This window comes from Urocitellus parryii, chromosome 14 (assembly GCF_045843805.1).
Source record: "Urocitellus parryii isolate mUroPar1 chromosome 14, mUroPar1.hap1, whole genome shotgun sequence".
NCBI lineage: Eukaryota > Metazoa > Chordata > Mammalia > Rodentia > Sciuridae > Urocitellus > Urocitellus parryii.
Genome location: NC_135544.1, coordinates 66,248,905 through 66,276,207, shown reverse-complemented (window position 1 = coordinate 66,276,207; position 27,303 = coordinate 66,248,905). Strand labels below are relative to the sequence as shown.

Genomic DNA, 27,303 nt, shown 5'->3' with positions numbered 1-27,303 from the left:
CCCGCCTGGCCTCACCACCCAGCTCAGAGCACTGCCTAGGCTTGACGGGGCCTGAAAGGAGGGACAGGGCCAGAGGTCCGACCTGACCAGGCCAAGCCTCAGCCCCAGGGTGCTGTGCCTGCAGAAGGCCACCTGCCCCTCGTACAGGCTGGAGCAGGGCCGTGGCCGGTGGCTGCTGTGTCCCAGAGACCTCCACAGGGTGCACTGACCGGGCCGTTCACCTTTCCTGAGAGAGGAAAGAATGGGAATCCACAAGCAGCCCTGGAGCTGGAGTTCAAACCCTAGCCCCGGACACCTGGGAGCCGGGGGAGTGTGAAGCCCTGCTCGGAGCATCCTGCCTCCGGAGGCCAGCAGTGTGAGCCTCACACCAGCAGGGAGCCCCTGCCTGGCCCAGCCTCGCTCTGTGGGGAAGGACCCTTCTGCAGGGGCCTTGCCCTCTGAAGGTCCGCTCCCTTCCCAGGCACCCACCTCCTGCTGACAGAAAAGGCCTCTGGTCTGCAGAGTGCAGCCTCCTGGGCCCTGGGGCACCGCAGCCCTCAGCCCTCTCAAACCTGCAGCCCCACCTCTGGGTCCATGCACCCTCTTCCACCTGGAGACCTGCTCCTCCTGGGCATCGCAGGTGGGGTGCCCAGGTGGGGTGCCCAGGTGGGGTGCCAAGCCGGGGAGCAGGCAGGAGGGAGGGTGCCCCCCACGCCTATGAAGCTAACACGGGGTGGGTTAGCAGTGGCTTTGGAAGCACTCGGCTAGACTCCCAGCCCAGGGCTCCCCAGCGCAGTTCTACCCCGAGGCAGGACCCTGGGGAGGCAGAGCCCGGGCCCCGCCCACACCTGCAGCCAGGGCTCTGAGCTGGGAATGAGGGTGCTGCTGACTCCCTGGACCCTGGGCCCCCGCCACAGCAGGGGCTTGGCCACCTCCCCTGCCCTGCCCTGGGCCATGTGGAGCTCTGCTGGCACCGGGTTCTCCTCACAGGCACAGAGCTGGGGAGCATGTCCTGGTGGTACGCTCTCTGAGTCACGGGGGCTCTGCGCCCTCGGGGTGAGGAGGCGGGGGAGAGCCCAGAGGGTGGGGTGTGGGGAGGAGGGGCACAGGCACGGGGGGGGGGGGGGGGGAGGTGGGTTTGGTGTGACATGGTCCCACCGCAGGAAGGTTCCGGAATCCAAGCTGGGGTGTGAGGGCTCATGCTCTGGCCAGTGCCCGTGTGGCAAGCATGAAAAATAACAGCAGCTGAGCTGGTTCAACAGGAAGCGTCTGGCAGATATTTGCTCTTGAGCAGACACTGTGAGCTTCCCATGCTGCTGCTCAGCCTAAGACCTCAGGAGGGGTGTACAACTCCGCCATCAGGGTGCACGGGGGCGTCCTCGGGGGCTCGGCCGCTGTGAGCACCAGCAGCAGAGTGGGGTCCTCAGGAGCCAGCAGGCCAAGTCCCAGGGTCAGGGACGTTCCGTTTCCAGACAGGATTCATCGGATGCAAAACTCTATCCTCTGTTTTTTCTAAATGTTTTCTTTTGACTTTTTTCTTTTCTATTAGTTCTTTCTAGATGTGAGAGTCGAGTGTATCTCGACATGTTATGCATACGTGGGGTAGTGGGGTATGACTTATTCCAGCTAGCGTCCCATTCCTGTGGCTGGACGTGATGGGGAGTTACACTGCCATTCACAGATGAGCATAGGAAGCTACATCCGACTCACTCCACTGTCTTTCCTACTCCTGTCCACTCCCTTCCCTTCATTTCCCTTGTCTAATCCAATGAACTTCTACTCTTCCCTCCTGCACCCCACTTATTGTGAGTCAGCATCCACATATCAGAGAGAACATTTGACCTTTGATTTGGGAGGATTGGCTTATTTCACTTAGTATGATGTTCTTCAGTTCCATCCATTTACCAGAGAAATGCCAAAATTTCATCCTTCTTTATGGCTGAGTAATACTCTACTGTGTGCGTGTGCGCGCGCATATGTGTGTGTGTGTGTGTGTGTGTGTATCACATTTTCTTTATTCATTTATCTGTTTAAGGTTACCTAGGTTGGTTCCAAAGCTTAGCTATAGTGAATTGTGCTGCTATAAACATTGATGTGGCTGTGTCACTGTAGTGTGCTGATTTTAAGTCTTTGGGTGTAAACCAAGGAATGAAATAACCAAATGGTGGTTCCATTCCAAGTTTTCTGAGGAATCTCCACACTGCTTTCCAGAGCACTGGCACAAATTTGCAGTCCCACCAGCAGTGTGAATGTACGCTTCCACCCACATCCTCACCATCATTTATTATTACTTGCATTCTCCATCATTGCCATTCTGACTGGAGTGGGATGAAATCTCAGTGTAGTTTTAATTTGCATTTCTCTCATTGCTAGAGATGATTGACATTTTTTCATATATTTTTTGATCATTCATATTTCTTCTGTGAAGTACCTGTTCAGTTCCTTTCCTTTGCCCACTTGTTGATTGGGTTATTTGTGATTAAGTTTTTCTCTGTGTGTTAAGTTTTTCTGAGTTCAGTTGACAAGGATTTCCTTCCATTCTGTGGGCTCTCTCTCCATGTTCTTTGTTTCCTTGGCTGTGAAGAGGCTTTTCAGTTTGATTCCATCCCATTTATTGATTCTTGATTTTACTTCTTGCTTTAGGGGATCTTGTTAAGGAAGCTAGTTCCGAAGCTGACTTGGCTAAGAATTGGGCCTACAGTTTCTTCTGTTAGGCGGAGGGTCTCTGGTCTAATTCTTGGGTCCTTGATCCACATTGAGTTGAGTTTTGTGCAGGGTGAGAGACAGGGGTCAGTTTCATTCTGCTGCCTGTGGATTTCCAGTTCTCCAGCACCATTTGTGGAGAGACCGTCTTTCTCTAGCATGAGCCAACTGTGTTGATGTGGGCCTGCTCTGTGTCGTCTACTCTGTAACCTTGCCTTTCATGTCTCTCTTGGTGCCTATACCATGCCATTTTTATCACTGTGGCTCTGTAGTACGGTTTAAGACCTGGCTCTGTGATGCCTCCTGCTTCCCTCTTCTCACTGAGGATGGCTTTGGCTATTCTGGCCTCTTATTTTTCCAAATGAATTTCATGATTGCTTTTCTAGTTGTGTGAAGTACGTCATCAGAATAAAAGCTCCATTCTTAGCACGCTCACCTAGAACATTTATTCCAAATTTCTGGGTTGAATAAATGTTGAAACCCACAAAGCCCTCAGGTCATGCTATCCACTTCCCTTGGTGTACTAGAGTCTGGGTCTTGCTCACCTGTGATGCTGACACACCCAAGTCCCCCATCCCCCAAACCCGGGCCCCTGGCCAAGCGCGACTGTCTCTGGAGGCTCAGGCTCCACGGACCGTGCGCTGTTCTTGTTGTATTATTTTCTAGGATAAATTTCCAGGTGAAATGCTTTGGTAGACGTATCTAGACTTCTGTTAGATATGACTCATCTTATTCCTGTAGCTTTATGGTTTAACAGGGTAAGTTTTTTCACATATTTGCAATTTTTATTTCATGTCCAAGAAATCACTTCTGTTCTACCTGCCAATTTTTTCAAAGGAGTTGAGTTTCTTGTTTCCATGAATCTTTGTGTCTAAGACCTTCACGCTCTGGGTGCACCTTTCCCTTTCTGTGTGTAATACCCTCTCGGAGGAAAACCACTCTTTGTGAAGTTGCACTTTATGGCCAGCTTTTTTTTTTTTTTTTTAGTTTTCCTGATTTTATTTTTTTTTAAATACAGGACAGCGGAATGCATTACAATTCTTATTACACATATAGAGTACAATTTTTCGTATCTTTGTATATAGAGTATGCTCACACCAATTCATGCCATTATACATGTACTTCACTTTTTTTGGCATTACAATTCTTATAACACATGGATACCACAATTTTTCATATCTCAGTTTATATATAAAGTATGCTGGCCAGCTCTTGAGCCTGCTGGGCAGCTAACTGGACTTCACGTTTCCCGCTGTGCTGGCTGCGGGGACTGAGCCTGCAGGGCCTTGCCCCACGCCACGCCCACCCTCTTTCTCTGCTCTATGAAACATGTAAATGATCTTTAACAGTGTACCCTGCCTTCTGGTCTGCAGTCCTGAGGAAGCCCTTTCTGAGCATGTCAGTGGAGACACACAACAACCTCAGATCTGTCTCCAGTCCCACCTGGAGCAGCCCTTGCTTCAGAGCTCCTCAGTGGAGCTGGACCCCACCGACCTGGCCAAAAGCTCCTTGTTACCCCTTCTGAGATTTTGCCTGACCTATTTCCCAGAAGGTCCCCTAGTTTATCAAAACCCTCAAGTAACAGGAGATTTGTAGTTTACTGCATGACCCTGTGGCACATCCTAATTTTAATGTGTCTGTTGATTCAGAGAAACGTGTGAGGTATTTTTTACTCTGGGTCAGGTGGTGGAAAAGGTGGCTGGCTGATGAAAATACCTGGGCTCAGACTCCACTGGGTGGTGTGGACGAGGTGCAGTCACCTTCGAAAGTCTTAGAACACGTTCAAGGAGTCTGACTCCCAAGTAGGTCTCTCCGGTGGGAACAGCGACCACGGCGAGGTGCAGGGCACCATGGGGGGCCGCCCTCTGTGGTGGAGCCCTGCGCCTTCACAGGGCCCAGGGCACACACGGGTGCCCTCTCCACACCCTCCACCCCAGTCACCTCCAGGAAGGTCATTCTGACCTACAGCTGCCCAGTGAGATATCCCCTGAAAGACGTGTCCCTGTAAAACATTCTGTCCGTCACTGGTGAAAAGAGCTGAACTCTGTGCACAAGTCCACACCAGGGCCTGGGTTGTCTCTGGCTTTGGCGAGGGAAGCCGCTGCTGCTGGAGTTGCGCTGTGCACCTGTGGACAGTCAGGGACTGTCTGGCTGCTTTCAGGGGACGGCAGGAGAGTGTCTAAAGTCAGCTCAGCTTGCTTAGAGCTTTCAAGTTCACAAAGAAAGAAGAAAGCCGTCAACGCCTCCTTAAACACCCCTGTGAGTCCCATTTCCAAGTCATATTTGCTTATGAAACCATTCTCAAAAGTGGACTCCCTCCAGCCAGCGTCCCCCGAGGCTGGATTCTGGTAAACACACTGGGAATCATGGCCGGCACTTCTGTCAAGGCACCAACATAAGATAATCAAAAACTACATAAAAAGAGATTAGTTTAAATCAAGGAGACTCCATTTGTAACAAAGGGAATTCAAGTAGAAAAGCATTTGGAAAGCAATTGTAATTACTTTTGTGAAGCCAAAGTTGCATTTCACAAAGTCGATTTTCTAGTGCAAAGGGTAAGCTCAGACCTTGTGGCCTCAGAATAATGGGATTAGGCTTACAACCGATAGCAATTTTCATGTGCTTTCGAAGCCATTGTTTGTGAATGTTGCAATAAAGATCCCCATAAAAGCTATTTATTGAGCCCATAAATAGATGTCATTTGTTAATTAAGTGCAATTAATTTGCAAATGCACTCACAGTACTGCGTAACTGAAAATAAAATAAAATTCTGAGACAGCAGAAGAGTTGAACACCTGAGTTCAGATCTCGCACTGCACGTCCTATTTTTACTGAACTGCTAAAAGGCATCTGTGTGCGACTCTCCTTTTAAATTACAGTTTGGGTGTACATGCAATCAGTACAGAATTTCTTTTAAAAAAGCAATTTGTGTCTATTGCAAATTATTGGTCTTGGTATTGAACCTGCTGGTCAAGGAACCAAGATAAACGGCTAGAATGAGGGTGTGTGTGTGTGTGTGTGTGTGTGTGTGTGTGTGTGTGTGTCTGCGGAGGCCACCCCTTCCCCAGGGACAGGTTTCCCCCACTCTGAGACACGGGTGCTCCCCTGAAGGGTGCAGTGGATGAACAACTATGCTGGAACACAGAGCCTCGCCTTGCCTCACACAGGGTGGACGCACACCCATGCCCGCGACAGGACTGGACACTGAGGTCCTCCCATGTGGACCCTCCCTCCTGGGCGCCTCCACTTTCCTCTGAAGAGACCCTGGGAGGGGCCTGCTGAGGTGGATGACCACACCGCATCAGGAGTGCACTGGGAGGAGCACGCAGGGGTGCTGAAGCCTGCGGTCACTCCTGCGGTCACTCCTGCGGTCACACCTGCTACAGCTGGACTTGGGATTGATGGGCCCATCAACAGAGTTGAGTGACAGAGGCTCAAGTTACTGTCGGAGACCCCCATGTGGAGAGGACAGTGGTCCTCTGACCAGTCCTGGTGCCCTGCCCTATTCCCGGGGACTGCTGACCTTGGCCATGTCCTTCACCTCTGAACTCATTTACTTATTTGGGAAATGTCACAGGGAGGATGTCCCCAAAAGGAGTGTCTTGAGTGTCCAGTCACAGAGTGTCCAGTGTAACCCAGAGAACATTCTGTATGGATGTGCTGGACACCCTAGGGTCTGACCACTCACCACCGTCCCTCAGCTGGGCACAGCTGGTGCTGTGACACCACTGCCTGGATCCAAGCAGAGCTCTTCCTGGTGCTCAGCAGCTGAAGGGTCCAGCAGGGCTCTGCCCCGTGGCTCGGACGTTGCCTAGTCAACAGAAAGAAATACACCTGGGCTTTGTTCAAACAGCTTTGTACTTTTAGCCCTTACTCTCTAGGTCCTGGGTCCATTCTGAGTTCATTCCTGCAGACAGCAAGAGACAGGGCATTTAAATGTGTTCCTTCACACGTGCAGATCCTGCACTCCCGACAGAATCAGTAGAAGGACACCACTCTCTCTGAGGAGCCTCACTGCAGAGGGCCCCTGGGCCCTCCCTCGGCTCTGGTGTGTACCCTGCGGCCAGAGCCCCACTCGGTGACCTGTGCAGTAAGCTGGGGATCCAGAAGTGAGCCCTCAACTCTCCTTCTTGGGGCCCCTTGTATTTCCATAGGAACTGAGGATTGGCTTTTCCACTTCTACGAAAAATCTAGACTGAATTTTTATAGGAATGGCACTGAATATTCTGTAGGTTGCTTTGGAAAATACTCTCATCTTGACATTAGTAAGTCTTTCAATCCATGCACATGGGACATCTTTCCTTTTGGGGGGTCTTAATTTCTTTCAATAATGTTTTTAGCTTGCAATGTACCACCTCCTTGGGTAAATGTGATCCCAGGTGTCTGATTTATTTAGATGTGATTATAGGCAGAATTGTCGTCTTCATTTCCTTTTGGATTATTCATTGCCAGTGTATAGAAGCACAGCTGATATTCATTTTTTGATCTTGTCCATGAACTTTGCTGAATTTTTTTATCAGATATAGTGGTAGCTTTCTTGGGGATTCTTTGGGAACTTCTATACATAAGATCTTCTGTGAACAGAGACAGCTCTACTTCTCCCTAACAGGTTGCTTTCTTTTCTTGTCTAGTTGCTCTGGCTAGAAACACTCTACTACCATGTTGAGTGGAAGTGGTAAGAGCCAATGTCCTGACCTCTCCCATTCTCAGGGGAGAGTCTTCAGCCTTTCACTCTTGAGAATGGTGCTAGCTGTAGGTTTTCATAAACACCCATTACTGTGCGAGGAAGCACCCTGCTGTTCCCGGTTTTCACCGTTTTTAATCACACAAGGATGACATATTTTGTCAAATGTCTTTTTCTGTGCCAACTGAAATGGTGACATGTTCTGTTAGTAGGATGTATTGCATTGATGGATCTTCCTATTTTAAACCACCTGTGCACTCCTGCAATTAGCCACAGCATATAATTACTTTAATATGATGCTCAACTGGGTTTTCGAGTGTTTCCTTGAGGATTTTTACATCTAGGCTCATAAAGGAGGAGTGTGTAGTTCTCTTTCCTTGTGCTCTGGCTTTGATACCAGAGTTAATTTTGACCCTGATACAATTATAGGAATGGCACTGAATATTCTGTAGGTTGCTTTGGATTAGGATTGAAAGGGTCCCTCCTCTTCTGTATTTGGAAGAGTGTGAGGATTGATATTAATCTTCTATAGATGTGGGTAGAATTCACCCACAAGGCCTCCTCGTCCTGGACTTTTCTTTGCTGAGAGACCTTTATTGTTGACTCAGTATCTTTGATTTTTGCTCTGTTGAGATTTTCTATTTGTACTTGAAGTAATCTGTGTGTTTGTGTGAATTTGTCCAGTCCATCTAGTTTATCTAATTTGTTGCCATACACCAAGTGCATAGTATTCTCTTATAATTCCTTTTGTTAGTTTGAAGTCATTAAGTTTTTTTTTTCTTTCTGATTTTGAGAATTCGGGTCTTTTCACTCAAGCTGAAGGTCTTTCTGTTCTGTTGATTGTTTTAGAGAATCTAGTTTGCGTTTTGCTGTTTCCCTCCACTGTTCCTTTATTACTAATCTTTATAATTTATTTCCTTCTGCTAGCTTCAGGCTTGGTTTTCTTTTTCTACCCATATGAACTTTAACATTAGCTTTTTAATTTCTGCAAAGTAGTCAGATGGGATTTGATAGTGATTGTGTAGAATCTGAATCAATCTCAGAAATTTTTCATCTTCAACATGAAATCTGGCATCCTTGAATTTGCAGTATCCTTCCATTTATCTAGACTCTTACAAATTTCTTCCAGCAATGTTTATATCAGAAATCGGATTTTGTACTTTTGTGTTACGTATTTACAGAAGTTTTTGTTTTCTTTTGGTCTTGGGGATGGAACCCAGAGCCACTTAACCACTGAGCCACATCCTCAGCCCTTTTCATGTTTTTTTTTTTTATTTAGAGACAGGGACTCACTAAGTTGCTTAGGGCCTGGCTAAGTTGCTGAGGCTGGCTTTGAACTTGTGTTCCTCCTGCCTCAGCCTCCGGAGCCTCTGGGAAGCAGCTTCATTAGCAGGGCTTCGGGTGGGTTCTGGCATGTGGAGGTGGCACTGGTCACCTGCACAGGTAAACGCAGGCCAGGACAGTGCAGCTGTCACTACCACCTTTCCTGGCCTCACGGGGGGTGGGGGCTGCACACCCCAGGAGTCCTAAGAGAAGTCCACTGAGCAGGTGTCATCTGGGGGACAGGGGAAGGGACAACAGCATGGGCGGGGACGAGGATGGCAGAGAGACAGAGGGTCGGTGTGTTTCCAGTGCCAGCGGGGCCACCTCGTAAGTCTCCACAGTCCAGCTGCAGGCCTGGTGGTAAGTTTAGTGGGGGGGGGGGGAATGGGGGGGGATCGCCCCACCACCCCTTCAGCCTCCGCTCCCCAGCTGCTGCGTGTTGGGGGTGTGCACTTGAGGGCCGTGTAGACAGTCCACACGGCCAGGGAAGCTGCAGCACACTCCCACTCACAGTGGGCACCACGCCGCTAGCCTTGGTTTGGAGGCTCACACCCACGCTAGCAGCACGCTCTTTAGGATGGGTCGGCCCTAGTGCGTGTATTTATGTTCTATTTTGAACTCGGGGAGACAGTTGTATGTTAATAAGTAGCAACTATAATTGCTGTTTTCTCTTAATAACAAAAATGGTGTGGATAGCTAGGAATTAGGGAACTAAGACACTTTCCACGTTTTGTATGTTACCTTGTTTTCAAAAAAAAAAAAGAGAAATTATCAGCCCCTAAGTATTTATTATGTGTTGTGTAGACTTATAAAACGTCCTACAGCACAAATCCTCATTATACTTTTTGGTATTGCCGTTATTTACAGTGCCTAATTATCTTGTTTGTGTTACTGTGATTTTTTTGACAGATAATATAGAAGTTTCCACACATATATCAGGAAATTCAATCTTATAGAGAGAAAATGAGACGGTTATCAACATGTTGCATAATCAATTTAATTCATTTCAGTTAGATTCTTATCTTTCATACTCTTCTTTTATGTAGCCACATGCATCATGTAGCTTCGAGGCTAAACATTAGGCAGAGGCAGGATATGTGTGTGCAGCCATAATGAGCTTGCTTTTCAATAGGAAGGAAGATTAGAATCGTATTAAATTGCATGTTAATGGAAAAATAAAGCAAAACATAATAGGAAGACAATTGGGGCTGCTGTTAAGTCTGGATCACAGAACACAGTTCTGCTATTTATCGGTTGAATGTTGAGTTTCCTTTGGATCTTGCCCTTAATTACGTTAAGGATAATACATCCTGAGTGTTCCTCGTCATGTGAAGCAGGGCTGTGGTCAGGCTGACCGTGAGGCCAGAGGGCGCCTCCGCTACGTCACAGGCAGCCCTTGGAGTCACAGGTGAGGCACCCCCGCCGGGGCATTCACTGTGACAGGTGCAGGCTCCAAGGGCGGACACGAGCGGCAGCTGACACGCCGCAGGGCCCTGGGGATTCCTGCAGAAGTGCTGGGTGCTTCTCTGCTGGGTCGTCCTGTGCCTGGGACACAATCCTCTTCCTTGTCACACATTACGGCTCTGAGCTGGCTGGACACGTGCAGTCCTGGGACTTGAGGCAGGGACCTGTTTAGGCCAGGTCTGGGACTGGCCACCCAGCACAGGTTTCTCTGAGGTGAGGATGCTTCCCTGCAGAGGCTGCCCCGAGCATCAGGGCAGAGCCGCGGAGAGAAACCGACCGCGTTCCTTTTCCTTTCCCGTGTCCATGTGTGTGTGGCTGACAGCGGGATTATCCCAGGCTGGGATGGAGCCCTTGCAGAGGAGCAGGTGAGGGGGTGTGAGTTAGGTGATGGAGCCCAGGTCCGAAGGAGGACCCCTGGAGTTTCTGTCTCTCATGTGACCAAGACCCTTTCTCGTCCCTGCCTGGGCCTCAGCCTCAAGGGCAGCAGGCAGCAGGTTGTCTGCAGCCTTCTTTGAGAACTAGCAGAGAGAGCTTCCAGCCTGGGGAGAGAGGGGAAAGAACTCACAGAGTGACTTTGAGGAGTGGCAAGCAGCTCCATGCCTGGGGCACACGCCTTGCAGGGTCTGGGTGGGAGCAGCAGAGGCCAGGCAGCCATTGGGCACCCTTGGTTGTGGCCCACAGGCCGGGTTGTGGGGAGCTGGCTTTCCAGAGCCCCTGAGCTGGGATGGGGGGCAGGACCCCCTGGAAAGCTGGGCCGCTAGAGCAGAGTGCTGGTTGGAGTCTGAGGACAGACGGGGAAGCGTGTCCGGCAAGAGCCATCAGGAGGCAGGCACAGTGGTCCTGGGACAAGGCCACTAATGAGGGAGGTGGGCAGGTAGGTGAGAACCGGGTGGGGTAGGAGGAGGACTGAGAGGCCAGGGCAGCAGCCAGAGAACCTGGCTCTGCTGGAGAGCCTGGGCACAAGGGGCACACCTCTGCCCTCAGGAGGGTGGCACAGAGTCCTGGAGAGAGACAAGGCACTGGGTCAGGGGTACCACCTTGCCTCCACTCTCCCCAAGGACAGACCCCATTCTTATGGGTGATGGGTTGGGGTCAGCAGACCCTGCCCAGGCTCCATCCCTGGGCCACATGCTAGCACCTGTTCTCCCCCAGCAATGAGCTTGGAGCCTGCACTTCCTGTATTTCCACTGGCTGCCACAGGGAGGCAAGGTCCACCCTGGGACTGAGAGAAGACAGTGGACAGTAGGGCAGAGGGAGTCAGCCTTCTGCAGGAGCCCAGAATCCAGGCCCATTAGGGTCACAGACCCTGAACTTTTCCAACGGGTCCAGAGGGTGACAGTAACCAGGATTACCATCATATGCAGTGGCAGATGGGCACTGTGGCCATGCCCAGGACACAGCTCCCCATCCGGGGCTCAGTCCTACCCTGCAACTGGAGAGCAGTCCATCACAGAGGCCCCTCTGGCTCTGGCCCTTCACCCTTGGAAGTGGGCTGGATGGCCGGAGCTGTCCAGGGACTCTCCAGGAGGCTCCCACACTGGACTGGTGGTGCCCCAGGATCAAACCACTCTTTACTTCACGGAGGGTTATTCTCAGTTCAAAACACATCTGAAATAGAAAAACCCCTGGTGAGCCCGTTTAGATCTCTCCCTCCACAGGCAGTCAACCACACAGGAGGGACCCAGGACGCTTGTCCAACGGGAGGACAGGTGGGGGCTGCTTTCCAGGACAGGCCTGAAGGGATGCAGCAACACCCCCCACCAGTCTCCCGCAAGAGCTGGATGTCCAGGTGGAGGCAAGCTGGTCCCCAGCCAGGCCGTCCCTCTCCACAACCCAGTCCCCACACAGCACAGGGGTTGAGAGAGCCCCTGCATTGCTACCTGCCCAGTGGGCACGTGGCACTGAGCCCACAACCTCACAACGGATACACCAGTGTGTGACACATTAACTTACTAACTATACCACTTGTTATTGTCCAAGCTGAACGAAAACACCCCAATGCAAAATGGAAATACAGCTTCTCCCCAAATTGTTATTATTTAATAACTCAAAACCTGTGGTTTGAGAGACCAGTGAACCTGCTAGACCTTAAACATGTCACTACAGACACCTCTCGGGAACATCAGGGTCCCTTTCGGTATCCCTCACTTTGCAGCGGTCAGTCGGAACTGGTGCTGGTCCACTGGAATGTTGGAGCTCGGAGGACAGTGACTGTTAGGAAGAGTGGCATGTGCTGGAGGCTGGGGCTTCTACAGGGGACTTGTGGGGTTCCCTTCGAGCATTAAATGACGTCTCTCTTTTGCCCACAGACCAGCAGTACTCGTGGTCCCCGACGCAGCACTTCAATGAAGAACGGTACTCCCCGGCTCCCAGGAACATGAAAGGCTTGTCTGGAAGCCGGAACCCGCCGCCGCTATGTGCAGGCCACACCTGTGGCGTGGCGCCCCCTGCCGACTGCGAGCACCCGCTGGACCACCTCCGCCACGGGCCGGACACGCGGCAGCCCTACCTGCTCAGCCCGGCCGAGAGCTGCCCCATGGACCACCACCGCTGCTCTCCGCGGAGCTCCGTGCACTCCGAGTGCATGATGATGCCCATGGTGCTGGGCGACCACGTGTCCAGCAGCACCTTTCCCAGGATGCACTACAGCTCCCACTACGACACCAGGGACGACTGCGCCATGCCCCACCTGGGCGCCAAGATCAACCGCATCCCCGCCAACCTCCTGGACCAGTTCGAGAAGCAGCTGCCCCTGCACAGGGACGGCTTCCACACGCTGCAGTACCAGAGGGCCTCGACGGCCGCGGAGCAGCGCAGCGAGAGCCCGGGCCGGATCCGGCACCTGGTGCACTCGGTGCAGAAGCTCTTCACCAAGTCGCACTCCCTGGAGGGCTCTTCCAAGAACCACGCGGACGGCACCAAGGGCGACGGCCGGGCGGACGAGCACCACCACGGCCACCATGCCAGGCACGGCAAGCGGAGCCGCAGCAGGGAGCGGAAGCCCGAGGCCAAGCACAAGTCAGGCTCGAGCAGCTGGTGGAGCTCGGACGACAACCTGGACAGTGACAGCACGCACCGGGCGCCCAGCGTGGTGAGCCGGCACCACCTGGACCCCTTCCCCCACTGCTACCCCGAGGCCCTGCAGAGCCCCTTCGGGGACCTCTCGCTGAAGACGTCCAAGAGCAACAACGACGTCAAGTGCTCGGCCTGTGAGGGCTTGGCCCTGACGCCGGACGCCAAGTACATGAAGCGGAGCTCCTGGTCCACGCTCACCGTGAGCCAGGCCAAGGAGGCCTACCGCAAGAGCTCCCTGAACCTGGACAAGCCGCTGGTGCACCAGGACATCAAGCCGCCCCCGCGGCAGTGCCACTACCTCCAGGTAAGGGCCCCCCAGCGCCTGGCCCAGGGCGGCGCTGGTGGCTCTCAGTGGGCAGAGCCCATGAAGGTGCGGTTAGACGGTCGGGACCCACCCATTGTGGGCTGAGCCAGGAGCTTGGGTCCTACTCTTGGCCTGTTTTTATTTTGACACATTATTTGTGCGATGTGGGAGGCAGTGGGCAGCTCCATGCGGGTACACAACAGGTAATGATCAGATGGGGGGCAAGCTCTTCCGGGTCTCAACATCCACCGTTTCTGTGGGAACCGGCCAGCTCCTCTTTTCTGCCTGTGTAGAGTGTAGAGCTGAGCACACACTGCAGCTGCGCTCCGTGAGGGCACTCTGGAACTCCTGTCCGTCCACCTGGAGTCTTGGGTCCCATGCCCAGCCCCACTGCTGGTGGCCAACCTTCGTGGCTCTCGGCCCGGGCATGGTGAGACCAGGAGGGCTCGTCCTGGGCCTCGCCCGTTGCACTTAGCTGGTGCCCTCCTGGTTCACCTTGCTGCAGGGGCAGGATGGGCCACTCTGCTGAGGCTGAGGCTCTTCCCTGTGTCAGTAGGACCACGCCTCCTCAGCCCACCCAGCCCTGGGCTCTGCTCCTCGCCATCCTGGCTGCCGTCACGGTGCTGCCGGGATGGCATCAGTTTTGACAGGTGGCAGAGAGGTGACCTCAGGCCCTTCTGGGGGTCTCTGAGGCCCCCGGCTGCTCCCTGGAGCCCCTCCACACCATCGCCATTCCCTTGGGACCCCCAGGGCTGGAGGCCTTGGACACAGCGGCAAAAGCACATCTGCCTTCACAGGAGCCCTGGGTGTGGGAGCCGCCCCTGGCAGAAGCCTGACATTCACGCCCACCTCCTGCTCCTGGGAGTGGCATCCCTGAGCCCCCAGGCAGGAGGTCGGACTGTGGGAAGGAGTCTGTCTCTGTGGTGCTGATGAGATGAATTCACAAAGGCAAAACAAACTGCAGACAGCGGCTGGCGAGAGCTGCACACTGCAGACCTCTGTGCGTCAGGGACGCCTCCCTCTCCTCACCCTGCTGTCACCAAGAAAGCCAGATGGGCCCTGGAGGTGCCTGCTCCACTGAGGATGCAGGGCTCAGAGGCCGCTGGCTTGGCATCAGGCTGATACATGTCACCACAGGTCCCCTCTATTGCCTGAGAGCAGGTGCAGCGGCCAAACGCTGTTTCAGGGAAATGCTCCTAGCACGGAGTCACCCTGCTCACTGCAGTGAAGTCACCAGGCAGCCACCTAATGGGACAGAAGGACAGCTCTGCCTCCGTCCAGGAGTGCCGAGTTGGCAAGCCCTCCCCATGCCAGGCTCAGGGGCTCTGTTCTGAGAGGGGAGGTACCCAGTTGCTTGCATGGCAGATTTATGCAAAGAGACAGATTGGTTGTTGCATAAAACATTATTTATAGCAGTGGGAGAGACTTATGCTTTGATTATCCTTGGCCAGCCTCGATAGTATCCAAGGGTAGAGACCCGTCTGCTTATCTAAAGGACCGTGGTGGCTAGAACGGGGTCCAGAAGCAAAGCTCTTGTTTTTTTTCCCACTTGAACCTGAGGCACCAGTAGATGGGTCGGTGGCACAACAGTGACGTTGCACTGGGTCCACGTCCCTGCCACACCTGCTCGGCAGTGTCCTGGGCTCTCAAGTCTACCTGCGGCTACCCCCACAGCCCACGCTGTCCTCCACCCTCCGGCCACCCTTGTGATCCTGTGGCAGAGGCAAGGGGCACACACACGTCCAGGGCACAGGTAGCATAAGGTCCCAGGCCCTGTGGCCACCATCAGTTGAAGCAGACCCCACATCTCACACAACTGCCGCAGCAGACGTTCCCATGTTTGTCCCTAAAAGGTCCACGCTGAACGACAAGGTCAGATGGTGAATCGCAGCCATGATGCAGGAGCAGACACTGAAGGCAGTAGCTCTGCGCATTAGGTCACACTGGCCTTCCCCAGCTCCAGCCTCTCCTTCCCAGTTTGTTTGAGCCGGGATGCGATGAGGGGCCTCCTGAACCTCCCGGTCCACAGGTTTCTCCTCTCTTCCTCTCTTCCCACCCTGGAGGGTTTGGTTTTTGAACTTCATAGGCAGCATGCCCCCTCGGCCCTGCTGCTTGGGCTCTGATCATGGTGTCCAAGGTCCAGTTCCGTAGGTGGGTGGAGACCTGCCCAGGGCCTGCAGTCCCTGCTTTCTGCACTGGCCTGGCTGGGCCACCTGCCTGTGGGCCTCCTGCTCCCTCTGCCATGCTCCCTCCATCTCTCACAGGGGTCAGTCATATTTTTCAGCTGTCTTCTACGAGCTTCAAGGGGAGGAACAGTGTCGATCTTCCCCCCACCTTCTGGGTCTCTCCACTGCCCCCTGCAGCTGGACGGCACCTGAGAGCAGCTGGCTGTGTGCCCCTGTGGTGGAGGGCAGGCGGGTGGAGCCATGACTTAGACAGATGCGTGTTCCAGGCTTCAAACATCATGTCTTTTATAGAACAGGAATCTGCTCTGGCCCTGGGAAGAGGCCACGCGGGGAGCACGCAGGCCTCCGTGGCAGAGCCCTGGTATCAAGTGGCCCTGCACATGACAGGGAGGACGGCCCCCGCACCCTTCCCCCCTGAAGACTCTGGTGCCCCCGTAGCAGGCCTAGCCTGGCGCCAGCCTCCCTCCCACCCCAGCTGGGATGACACGGGCCACAGCCAGGGGGACATTGCAGCAGCAAGGAGGGTAGGGGCACCCCAGGAGGCCACGCGGCTTCCAGGACCGCTCTGTCGCCTCCCTCGGCAGCAAGCTCTCCCCTCTCCGCCTCTCAAGGAAAACAGGCACATTCTGGAGGCAGCCCAGGGACTGTCCCTTCTCATTGTCCTCTGGAGGTCACGCAGGCTCTCTGGGCAACACTGATGAGGACGCAGCACAGATCACGCTCCGTCTCCTCGGGCTGCGTTTGTCCGAGTGCTAGGCTGAACTGGTTGTCAAGGATGCCGTCCGGGGTGGGTCCCTGCTGATTACAGGCAACTTCCTGGTGGAAGATAGAGGCATCTGGGCTCACGCAGAACACAGGGAGCTGGAGGACCTGGGCTGCGGGGCTCCTGTGGGAGTGGGCCAGAGGGAGGAGAGGGGAGAGTGGGTGTTAGTGCGCGGATGTGGTGAGCACCGCTAGGCCTCGTGGAGAGCTGAGGCTCGGGCTGGCAGCGGCCCCGCGTGCCTCCTGCCTTGGTGTGTGGCGCTCACAGCTGCACTCCAGGAAGAGTCCTGACCTCAGTGGGTCCAAACAGGTGAGCGAGGGCCACGGGCAAGGGTGGCCTGGCTGCCCCTTCACAGTGCTCCTGAGTCTGCGTCTTCCACTTCAGTGGAGAGAGGTCCATGGCCGGGAGACGTGTTCCCTGGCCCACCTGTCCTCTGTTCGCCCCAGTTGGCCTCCACGTCCTCTGCAGTGTGGCCCCCTGACCGCCACCCGCTGTGGTCTGTGCCTGCCCTTGCTGGCCACTGCCAGGAGTGGGACAGTGGACCCCAAGAGGCTCCACTCCTGGGCCTCGGAGGAGCCTCCAGGCTGGTCTCCAGTGCGCCTGGTCCAGGTCCCACATGGGTGCAGACACGGGTGCAGAGCCGCTCTCCCGCCTCCGGCGTCTGCGGTCGGACTGTTTGGACAGCAGCGACGTCTCTCGGTGGTTTTGATTGGCATTTCCCTGAGGACTGACGGTGCTGGGCACTTTGTCAGGCACTTGTCTGTCTGATTGAGGGACGCCTTCCCTCCACAGGATCACTTTTCTCAGTTCCTCCCTTGTTCTGGTGTTCACCCCTCATCAGACAGTGAGCTGGAAAGCTTCCCTCCTATTCCTTAGTCTGTCTCCTAGTCTGCAGAAGCTCCTCGGCTTCTATTTGTCTGTTATTGCTTTGGTTGCCTGGGCTATTGGGGTCTTTTAAAAGAAGAAAAACCATTGCCTGTACCCATTTTGGAAGTGCCTTCCCTGTTTAGTAGTCTTGGCATTCGGGGTCTTACATTCAGGCTTTGGTTCACTCAGAGCTGATTTCTGTGCAGGGGGAGAGACAAGGTCTTTCCGTCCTCCTGCTCGGGAGGCCAGTCTTCCCACAGGGTCTGCCTCTGGCACGTTTGCCAGAGATCCCGGGTTATTCTCGGGCCTTGGTTCTGTCCACTGCCTGTAGGCGTTTGTGACTGCCGCCTGCAGTCTTGGTTATCCCAGTCCTGCAGTAGGTGTGCCTGGACATCGGGGGCCTGGGTTATTGATCTCAAGGACTTTGACTGTTGGGGGGTCTGGTGATTCCATAGGAACCCTGGGATGTCCCTCATTTCCTGGAGAATGCCGCGGTTGTTGATGGCAGTCACGTTGAGTCAGTAGGTTGCTCTGGGTAGGATGCTCATGACCAGTTTCCTGCCCTCAACACGGGAGTGCGTTCCGCTTCTGTGTCCTCTCCAACTTCTTCCTCCGTGTCTTATCATCTTCCTGATGGAGGCCGGTGTTCCTGGGCCCTGTGGCTTCCCTCTCAGCGAGCTCCTCCTGGTGAAGACCACGTTGGTGGGTTTGCATGCCACCTGGCTGAGCTCACTTACCAGCCCCTACCACCTCTTGGTGGTCAGGTCTCCCTCTGCTGAGGACCCGGTCAGCTGCAAGCAGGGAGAGTCTGGTCCCCTTCCCTGGCTGAATGCCTTTATCTCCTCCTCCCCCAGGGGCTCTTTGGTAGCTGTGGGGTGTCTGCGGCCACGCTGCGTCCTCCCTGTTGGCATGTAGTTCTCTCTAGGGCTATGCCCTGTCTGGTGCTGGCCTCAGGGTCATGCTGGCCTCATTGAATGCCTTGGTTCAGTTGTTTAGAAGGGTCTGGGCATTCCTTCTTTAAAAGTTTGGTGGAATTTAGGAGCGAAGGTCTCTGCTGGGACACGTTCACGGCTGGTTCACCCAAGTATCCTGTCGCTGGACTAATTCAGGTTTTCTGCCCCATGGTTCAATTTTTTAACTTGTGGCCAGATCCATCAACGTCTTCCAGGTTTTGCAATTTGTTGGCACAGAGTTGTTCACAGTAGTCCCTGGTGCTCTTTGTGTTGGAACCAGCTGTGATGGGCACTGGGCAGAGAGAGGGGCCCCGTCCTAAGCCTTGGTGCCCAGAACCTACAGTGCCAGGGACCCACAGGACAGGCAGCAGTGGTGGGGAGGGGCTGATGGCTTTCGTCCTCACCTGCCACCACCCCAGTGCTCCTTTGTGTTCCGTGGTACCAGCTGTGATGTGTCCCCTGTGCTCCCTTGTGTTCCGTGGTACCAGCTGTGATGTGTCCCCAGTGCTCACTTGTGTTCCGTGGTACCAGCTGTGATGTGTCCCCAGTGCTCACTTGTGTTCCGTGGTACCAGCTGTGATGTGTCCCCTGTGCTCCCTTGTGTTCCGTGGTACCAGCTGTGATGTGTCCCCTGTGCTCCCTTGTGTTCCGTGGTACCAACTGTGATGTGTCCCCAGTGTTCCCTTGTGTTCCGTGGTACCAGCTGTGATGTGTCCCCCAGTGCTCCCTTGTGTTCCGTGGAACCAGCTGTGATGTGTCCCCCGTGTTCCCTTGTGTTCCGTGTTGCCACCTGTGATGTATCCCCCAGTGGCCCTTGTGTTCCGAGGTACCAGCTGTGATGTGTCCCCCGTGTTCCCTTGTGTTCCGTGGTACCAGCTGTGATGTGTCCCCAGTGCTCCCTTGTGTTCCGTGGAACCAGCTGTGATGTGTCCCCCGTGTTCCCTTGTGTTCCGTGGTACCAGCTGTGATGTATCCCCCAGTGCTCCCTTGTGTTCCATGGTACCAGCTGTGATGTGTGCCCTGTGCTCCCTTGTGTTCCGTGGTAGCAGCTGTGATGTGTCCCCAGTATTCCATTGTGTTCTGTGGTACCAGCTGTGATGTGTCCCCCGTGCTCCCTTGTGTTCCGTGGTACCAGCTGTGATGTGTCCCCCGTGCTCCCTTGTGTTCCGTGGTACCAGCTGTGATGTGTCCCCCGTGTTCCCTTGTGTTCCGTGGTACCAGCTGTGATGTGTCCCCAGTGCTCCCTTGTGATCTGTGGTACCAGCTGTGATGTATCCCCCAGTGCTCTCTTGTGTTCCGTGGTACCAGCTGTGATGTGTCCCCCATGTTCCCTTGTGTTCCGTGGTGCCACCTGTGATGTGTCCCCTGTGTTGCCTTGTTTTCCGTGGTACCAGCTGTGATGTGTCCCCAGTGCTCCCTTGTGTTCCGTGGTGCCACCTGTGATGTGTCCCCAGTGTTCCCTTGTGTTCCGTGGTACCAGCTGTGATGTGTCCCTAGTGCTCCCTTGTGTTCCATAGTACCAGCTGTGATGTGTCCACAGTGCTCCCTTGTGTTCGTGGAACCAGCTTCATATGTCCCCTGTGTTCCCTTGTGTTCCATGGTACAACCTCAGATGTGTCCCCCATGCTACCTTGTGTTCCGTGGTACTAGCTGTGATGTGTCCCCAGTGTTCCTTTGTGTTCCCTGGTACCAGCTGTGATGTGTCCCTAGTGTTCCCTTGTGTTCCGTGGTACCACCTGTGATGTGTCCCTAGTGCTCCCTTGTGTTCCGTGGTACAGCTGTGATGTGTCCCTAGTGCTCTCTTGTGTTCCGTGGTACCAGCTGTGATGTGTCCCCAGTGCTCCCTTGTGTTCTGTGGTATCAGATGTGATGTGTCCCCCGTGCTCACTTCTGTTCCATGGTACCAGCGTAATGTATCCCCCGAGCTCCCTTGTGTTCCGTGGTAGCAGCTGTGATGTGTCCCCCATGTCCCCTTGTGTTCCGTGGTACCAGCTGTGATGTGTCCCCAGTGCTCCCTTGTGTTCCTTGGTACCAGTTGTGATGTGTTCCCCGTGCTCCCTTGTGTTCCGTGGTACCAGCTGTGATGTGTCCCCAGTGCTCCCTTGTGTTCCGTGGTACCAGCTGTGATGTGTCCCCCGTGCTCCCTTGTGTTCCGTGGTACCAGCTGTGATGTGTCCCCCAGTGCTCCCTTGTGTTCCATGATACCAGCTGTGATGTGTCCCCAGTGTTCCCTTGTGTTCCGTGGTACCAGCTGTGATGTGTCCCCCGTGTCCCCTTGTGTTCTGTGGTACCAGCTGTGATGTGTCCCCCATGTCCCCTTGTGTTCCGTGGTACCAGCTGTGATGTATCCCCCAGTATTGCTTTGTGTTCCGTGGGACCAGCTGTGATGTGTCCCCCGTGTTCCCTTGTGTTCCGTGATACCAGCTGTGATGTGTCCCCTGTACTCCCTTGTGTTCCGTGGTACCAGCTGTGATGTGTCCCCTGTGATCCCTTGTGTTCTGTGGTACAACCTGTGATGTGACCCCAGTGCTCCCTTGTGTTCCCTGGTACCAGCTGTGATGTGTCCCCCGTGTTCCCTTGTGTTCCGTGGAACCAGCTGTCGTGTGTCCCCAGTGCTCCCTTGTGATCAGTGGTACCAGCTGTGATGTGTCCCCAGTGCTCCCTTGTGTTCCGTGGTACCAGCTGTGATGTGTCCCCCGTGCTCCCTTGTGTTCCGTGGTACCAGCTGTGATGTGTCCCCAGTGCTCCCTTGTGTTCCGTGGTACCAGCTGTCGTGTGTCCCCAGTGCTCCCTTGTGTTCTGTGGTACCAGCTGTGATGTGTCCCCCGTGTTCCCTTGTGTTCCGTGGTACCAGCTGTGATGTGTCCCCAGTGCTCCCTTGTTTTCCGTGGTACCAGCTGTGATGTGTCCCCCGTGTTCCCTTGTGTTCTGTGGTACCACCTGTGATGTGTCCCCCGTGTTCGTTGTGTTCCGTGTTACCAACTGTGATGTGTCCCCAATGGTCCCTTGTGTTCTGTGGTACCAACTGTGATGTGTCCCCCGTGTTCCCTTGTTTTCCGTGGAACCAGCTGTGATGTGTCCCCCGTGTTCCCTTGTGTTCCGTGGTACCAGCTGTGATATATCCCCCGTGTCCCCTTGTGTTCCCTGGTACCACCTGTGATGTGTCCCCAGTGCTCCCTTGTGTTCCCTGGTACCAGCTGTGATGTGTCCCCTGTGCTCCCTTGTGTTCCGTGGTACCACCTGTGATGTGTCCCCAGTGCTCCCTTGTGTTTCGTGATACCAGCTGTGATGTGTCCCCCGTGTTCCCTTGTGTTCCGTGGTACCAGCTGTGATGTGTCCCCAGTGCTCCCTTGTGTTCCGTGGTACCAGCTGTGATGTGTCCCCCGCGCTCCCTTGTGTTCCGTGGTACCAGCTGTGATGTGCCCCCCGTGTTCCCTTGTGTTCCGTGTTGCCACCTGTGATGTGTCCCCTGTGTTCCCTTGTTTTCCGTGGTACCAGCTGTGATGTGTCCCCTGTGTTCCCTTGTGTTCCGTGGTACCAGCTGTGATGTGTTCCCCATGTTCCCTTGTGTTCCGCGGTACCAGCTGTGATGTGTCCCCCAGTGCTCCCTTTTGGTCCGTGGTACCACCTGTGATGTGTACCCAGTGCTCCCTTGTGTTCCGTGGTACCAGCTGTGATGTGTCCCCTGTGCTCCCTTGTGTTCCGAGGTACAATGTGTGATGTGTCCCCAGTATTCAATTGTGTTCTGTGGTACCAGCTGTGATGTGTCCCCCGTGTTCCCTTGTGTTCCGTGGTACCAGCTGTGATGTGTCCCCAGTGTTCCCTTGTGTTCTGTGGTACCAGCTGTGATGTGTCCCCAGTGTCCCCTTGTGTTCCGTGGTACCAGCTGTGATGTGTCCCCCATGTTCCCTTGTGTTCCGTGGTACCAGCTGTGAAGTGTCCCCAGTGCTCCCTTGTGTTCCGTGGAACCAGCTGTGATGTGTCCCCCGTGTTCCCTTGTGTTCCGTGGTACCAGCTGTGATGTGTCCCCCAGTGCTCCCTTTTGGTCCGTGGTACCACCTGTGATGTGTACCCAGTGCTCCCTTGTGTTCCGTGGTACCAGCTGTGATGTGTCCCCCGTGTTCCCTTGTGTTCCGTGGTACCAGCTGTGATGTGTCCCCAGTGCTCCCTTGTGTTCCGTGGTACCAGCTGTGATGTGTCCCCCAGTGTTCCCTTGTGTTCCGTGGTACCAGCTGTGATGTGTCCCCAGTGCTCCCTTGTTTTCCGTGGTACCAGCTGTGATGTGCCCCCGTGTTACCTTGTGTCCTGTGGTACCACCTGTGATGTGTCCCCCATGTTCCCTTGTGTTCCATGTTACCAACTGTGATGTGTCCCCAATGGTCCCTTGTGTTCCGTGGTACCAACTGTGATGTGTCCCCCGTGTTCCCTTGTTTTCCGTGGAACCAGCTGTGATGTGTCCCCCGTGTTCCCTTGTGTTCCATGGTACCAGCTGTGATGTATCCCCCGTGTCCCCTTGTGTTCCCTGGTACCACCTGTGACGTGTCCCCAGTGCTCCCTTGTGTTCCCTGGTACCAGCTGTGATGTGTCCCCTGTGCTCCCTTGTGTTCCGAGGTACCATGTGTGATGTGTCCCCAGTGCTCCCTTGTGTTCCGTGGTACCAGCTGTGATGTGTCCCTAGTGCTTCCTTGTGTTCCGTGGTACCAGCTGTGATGTATCCCCCGTGTTCCCTTTTGTTCCGTGGTACCAGCTGTGATGTGTCCCCAGGGCTCCCTTGTGTTCCGTGGTACCAGCTGTGATGTGTCCCCCGTGTCCCCTTGTGTTCCGTGGAACCAGCTGTGATGTGTCCCCCGTGTTCCCTTGTGTTCCCTCGTACCAGCTGTGATGTTTCCCCCGTGCTCCCTTGTGTTCCGTGGTACCAGCTGTGATGTGTCCCCCGTGTTCCCTTGTGTTCCGTGGTGCCACCTGTGATGTGTCCCCTGTGGTCCCTTGTTTTCCGTGGTACCAGCTGTGATGTGTCCCCCGTGTTCCCTTATGTTCCGTGGTACCAGCTGTGATGTGTCCCCCGTGTTCCCTTGTGTTCCGTGTTACCAACTGTGATGTGTCCCCAATCGTCCCTTGTGTTCCGTGGTACCACCTGAGATGTGTCCCCCGTGTTCCCTTTTGTTCCGTGGTACCAGCTGTGATGTGTCCCCCAGTGCTCCCTTGTGTTCCGTGGTACCACCTGTGATGTGTACCCAGTGCTCCCTTGTGTTCCGTGGTACCAGCTGTGATGTGTCCCCCGTGCTCCCTTGTGTTCCGTGGTACAACCTCAGATGTGTCTCTAGTGCTTTCTTGTGTTCCATGGAACCAGCTGTGATGTGTCCCCCGTGTTCCCTTGTGTTCCGTGGTACCAGCTGTGATGTGTCCCCCGTGTTCCCTTGTGTTCTGTGGTACCAGCTGTGATGTGTCCCCAGTGCTCACTTGTGTTCCATGGAACCAGCTGTGATGTGTCCCCCGTGTTCCCTTGTGTTCCGTGGTACCAGCTGTGATGTGTCCCCCGTGTTCCCTTGTGTTCCGTGGACCAGCTGTGATGTGTCACCCGTGTTCCCTTGTGTTCCGTGGTACCAGCTGTGATATGTCCCCCGTGTTCCCTTGTGTTCCGTGGTACCAGCTGTGATGTGTCCCCTGTGCTCACTTTTTTTCCGTGGTACCAGCTGTCGTGTGTCCCCTGTGCTCCCTTTTTTCTGTGGTACCAGCTGTGATGTGTCCCCTGTGTTCCCTTGTGTTCCATGGAACCAGCTGTGATGTGTCCCCCGTGTTCCCTTGTGTTCCGTGGACCAGCTGTGATGTGTCCCCCGTGTTCCCTTGTGTTCCGTGGACCAGCTGTGATGTGTCACCCGTGTTCCCTTGTGTTCCGTGGTACCAGCTGTGATATGTCCCCCGTGTTCCCTTGTGTTCCGTGGTACCAGCTGTGATGTGTCCCCTGTGCTCACTTTTTTTCCGTGGTACCAGCTGTCGTGTGTCCCCTGTGCTCCCTTTTTTCTGTGGTACCAGCTGTGATGTGTCCCCTGTGTTCCCTTGTGTTCCATGGAACCAGCTGTGATGTGTCCCCCGTGTTCCCTTGTGTTCCGTGGACCAGCTGTGATGTGTCCCCCGTGTTCCCTTGTGTTCCGTGGTACCAGCTGTGATGTGTCCCCTGTGTTCCCTTGTGTTCCATGGAACCAGCTGTGATGTGTCCCCCGTGTTCCCTTGTGTTCCGTGGTACCAGCTGTGATGTGTCCCCCGTGTTCCCTTGTGTTCCGTGGTACCAGCTGTGATGTGTCCCCTGTGCTCACTTTTTTTCCGTGGTACCAGCTGTCGTGTGTCTCCCGTGCTCCCTTGTGTTCCATGGTACCAGCTGTGATGTGTCCCCTGTGCTCACTTTTTTTCCGTGGTACCAGCTGTCGTGTGTCCCCCGTGTTCCCTTGTGTTCCGTGGTACCAGCTGTGATGTGTCCCCTGTGCTCACTTTTTTTCCGTGGTACCACATGTCGTGTGTCTCCCGTGCTCCCTTGTGTTCCGTGGTACCAGCTGTGATGTGTCCCCTGTGCTCACTTTTTTCCGTGGTACCAGCTGTCGTGTGTCCCCCGTGTTCCCTTGTGTTCCGTGGTACCAGCTGTCGTGTGTCCCCTGTGCTCCCTTTTTTCTGTGGTACCAGCTGTCGTGTGTCTCCCGTGCTCCCTTGTGTTCCGTGGTACCAGCTGTGATGTGTCCCCAGTGTTCCCTTGTGTTCCGTGGTACCAGCTGTGATGTGTCCCCCGTGTTCCCTTGTTTTCCGTGGTACCAGCTGTGATGTGTCCCCCGTGTTCCCTTGTTTTCCGTGGTACCAGCTGTGATGTGTCCCCAGTGCTCACTTGTGTTCCGTGGTACCAGCTGTGATGTGTCCCCTGTGCTCCCTTGTGTTCCGTGGTACCAGCTGTGATGTGTCCCCAGTTCTTTCTTGTGTTCCGTGGTACCAGCTGTGATGTGTCCCCCATGTTCCCTTGTGTTCTGTGGTACCAGCTGTGATGTGTCCCCCGTGTTCCCTTGTGTTCCGTGGTACCAGCTGTGATGTGTCCCCAGTTCTTTCTTGTGTTCCGTGGTACCAGCTGTGATGTGTCCCCCGTGTTCCCTTGTGTTCTGTGGTACCAGCTGTGATGTGTCCCCTGTGTTCCCTTGTGTTCCATGGATCCAGCTGTGATGTGTCCCCCGTGTTCCCTTGTGTTCCGTGGTACCAGCTGTGATATGTCCCCCGTGTTCCCTTGTGTTCCGTGGTACCAGCTGTGATGTGTCCCCAGTGCTCCCTTGTGTTCCCTGGTACCAGCTGTGATGTGTCCCCAGTGCTCCCTTGTGTTCCGTGGTGCCACCTGTGATATGTCCCCCGTGTTCCCTTGTGTTCCGTGGTACCAGCTGTGATGTGTCCCCAGTGCTCCCTTGTGTTCCCTGGTACCAGCTGTGATGTGTCCCCCATGTTCCCTTGTGTTCCGTGGTACCAGCTGTGATGTGTCCCCAGTGCTCCCTTGTGTTCCGTGGTACCAGCTTTGATGTGTCCCCCGTGTTCCCTTGTGTTCTGTGGTACCAGCTGTGATGTGTCCCCTGTGTTCCCTTGTGTTCCATGGATCCAGCTGTGATGTGTCCCCCGTGTTCCCTTGTGTTCCGTGGTACCAGCTGTGATATGTCCCCCGTGTTCCCTTGTGTTCCGTGGTACCAGCTGTGATGTGTCCCCTGTGTTCCCTTGTGTTCCATGGATCCAGCTGTGATATGTCCCCCGTGTTCCCTTGTGTTCCGTGGTACCAGCTGTGATATGTCCCCCGTGTTCCCTTGTGTTCTGTGGTACCAGCTGTGATGTGTCCCCCGTGTTCCCTTGTGTTCCATGGATCCAGCTGTGATGTGTCCCCCGTGTTCCCTTGTGTTCCGTGGTACCAGCTGTGATATGTCCCCCGTGTTCCCTTGTGTTCCGTGGTACCAGCTTTGATGTGTCCCCCGTGTTCCCTTGTGTTCTGTGGTACCAGCTGTGATGTGTCCCCTGTGTTCCCTTGTGTTCCATGGATCCAGCTGTGATGTGTCCCCCGTGTTCCCTTGTGTTCCGTGGTACCAGCTGTGATATGTCCCCCGTGTTCCCTTGTGTTCCGTGGTACCAGCTGTGATATGTCCCCCGTGTTCCCTTGTGTTCCGTGGTACCAGCTGTGATGTGTCCCCGTGTTCCCTTGTGTTCCGTGGTACCAGCTGTGATATGTCCCCCGTGTTCCCTTGTGTTCCGTGGTACCAGCTGTGATGTGTCCCCTGTGCTCACTTTTTTTCTGTGGTACCAGCTGTCGTGTGTCCCCTGTGCTCCCTTTTTTCTGTGGTACCAGCTGTCGTGTGTCTCCCGTGCTCCCTTGTGTTCCGTGGTACCAGCTGTGATGTGTCCCCAGTGCTCCCTTGTGTTCCGTGGTACCAGCTGTGATGTGTTCTTTTTCCCCTTGTATTTCATTTATTAAAACCAGTGTGGGGCCTGGGGATGTGGCTCAAGCCGTAGGGTGCTCACCTGGCATGCGTGCGGCCCAGGTTCAATCCTCAGCACCACATACCAAACAAAGATGTTGTGTCCGTTGAAAACTTAAAAATAAATATTGAAATTCTCTCTCTCTCTCTCTCTCTCTCTCTCTCTCTCTCTCTCTCTCTCTCTCTCTCTCTCACCCCCCCCCTCGCTTAAGAAAAACAGCCTGATAACGACGTTTGTTAATTTTTTTCATTTTTTTGGAAAAACCAGTGTTCTTGTCATCAACCTTGTGTTTCGTCCAGGTCTTCATTTCCGCTCTGCTCTTCCTTATTTCTCTTCCTCCAGGACGGCAGATTGGGGAGCCTTGTTTTCCTGGGGGCCTGAGCTGCGTTATCAGGCTCTACACGTGAAGTCCTCCACTTTTTAATTGTTGGTCTGTGCTTTTACGCTGCTGTGGTCAGGGAAGGAATGGCTCTGACTTGTTTGTATTTGTGGAGACTTGGGCCTCGCAGGAGCTCTGCTCT

At 54.4% G+C, this 27,303-nt stretch overlaps 1 protein-coding gene across 1 annotated transcript in view; it reads left to right on the top strand.

Annotated features, from left to right (window-relative positions):
- Positions 1-27,303, top strand: part of Dlgap2 (DLG associated protein 2) — a 243,944-nt gene that overhangs the window by 125,430 nt on the left and 91,211 nt on the right. The window contains exon 4 of the mRNA XM_077792488.1: positions 12,463-13,532. Within this exon, the coding sequence (XP_077648614.1) occupies positions 12,463-13,532 (1,070 nt within the window). The remainder of the gene's footprint in view (positions 1-12,462; positions 13,533-27,303) is intronic.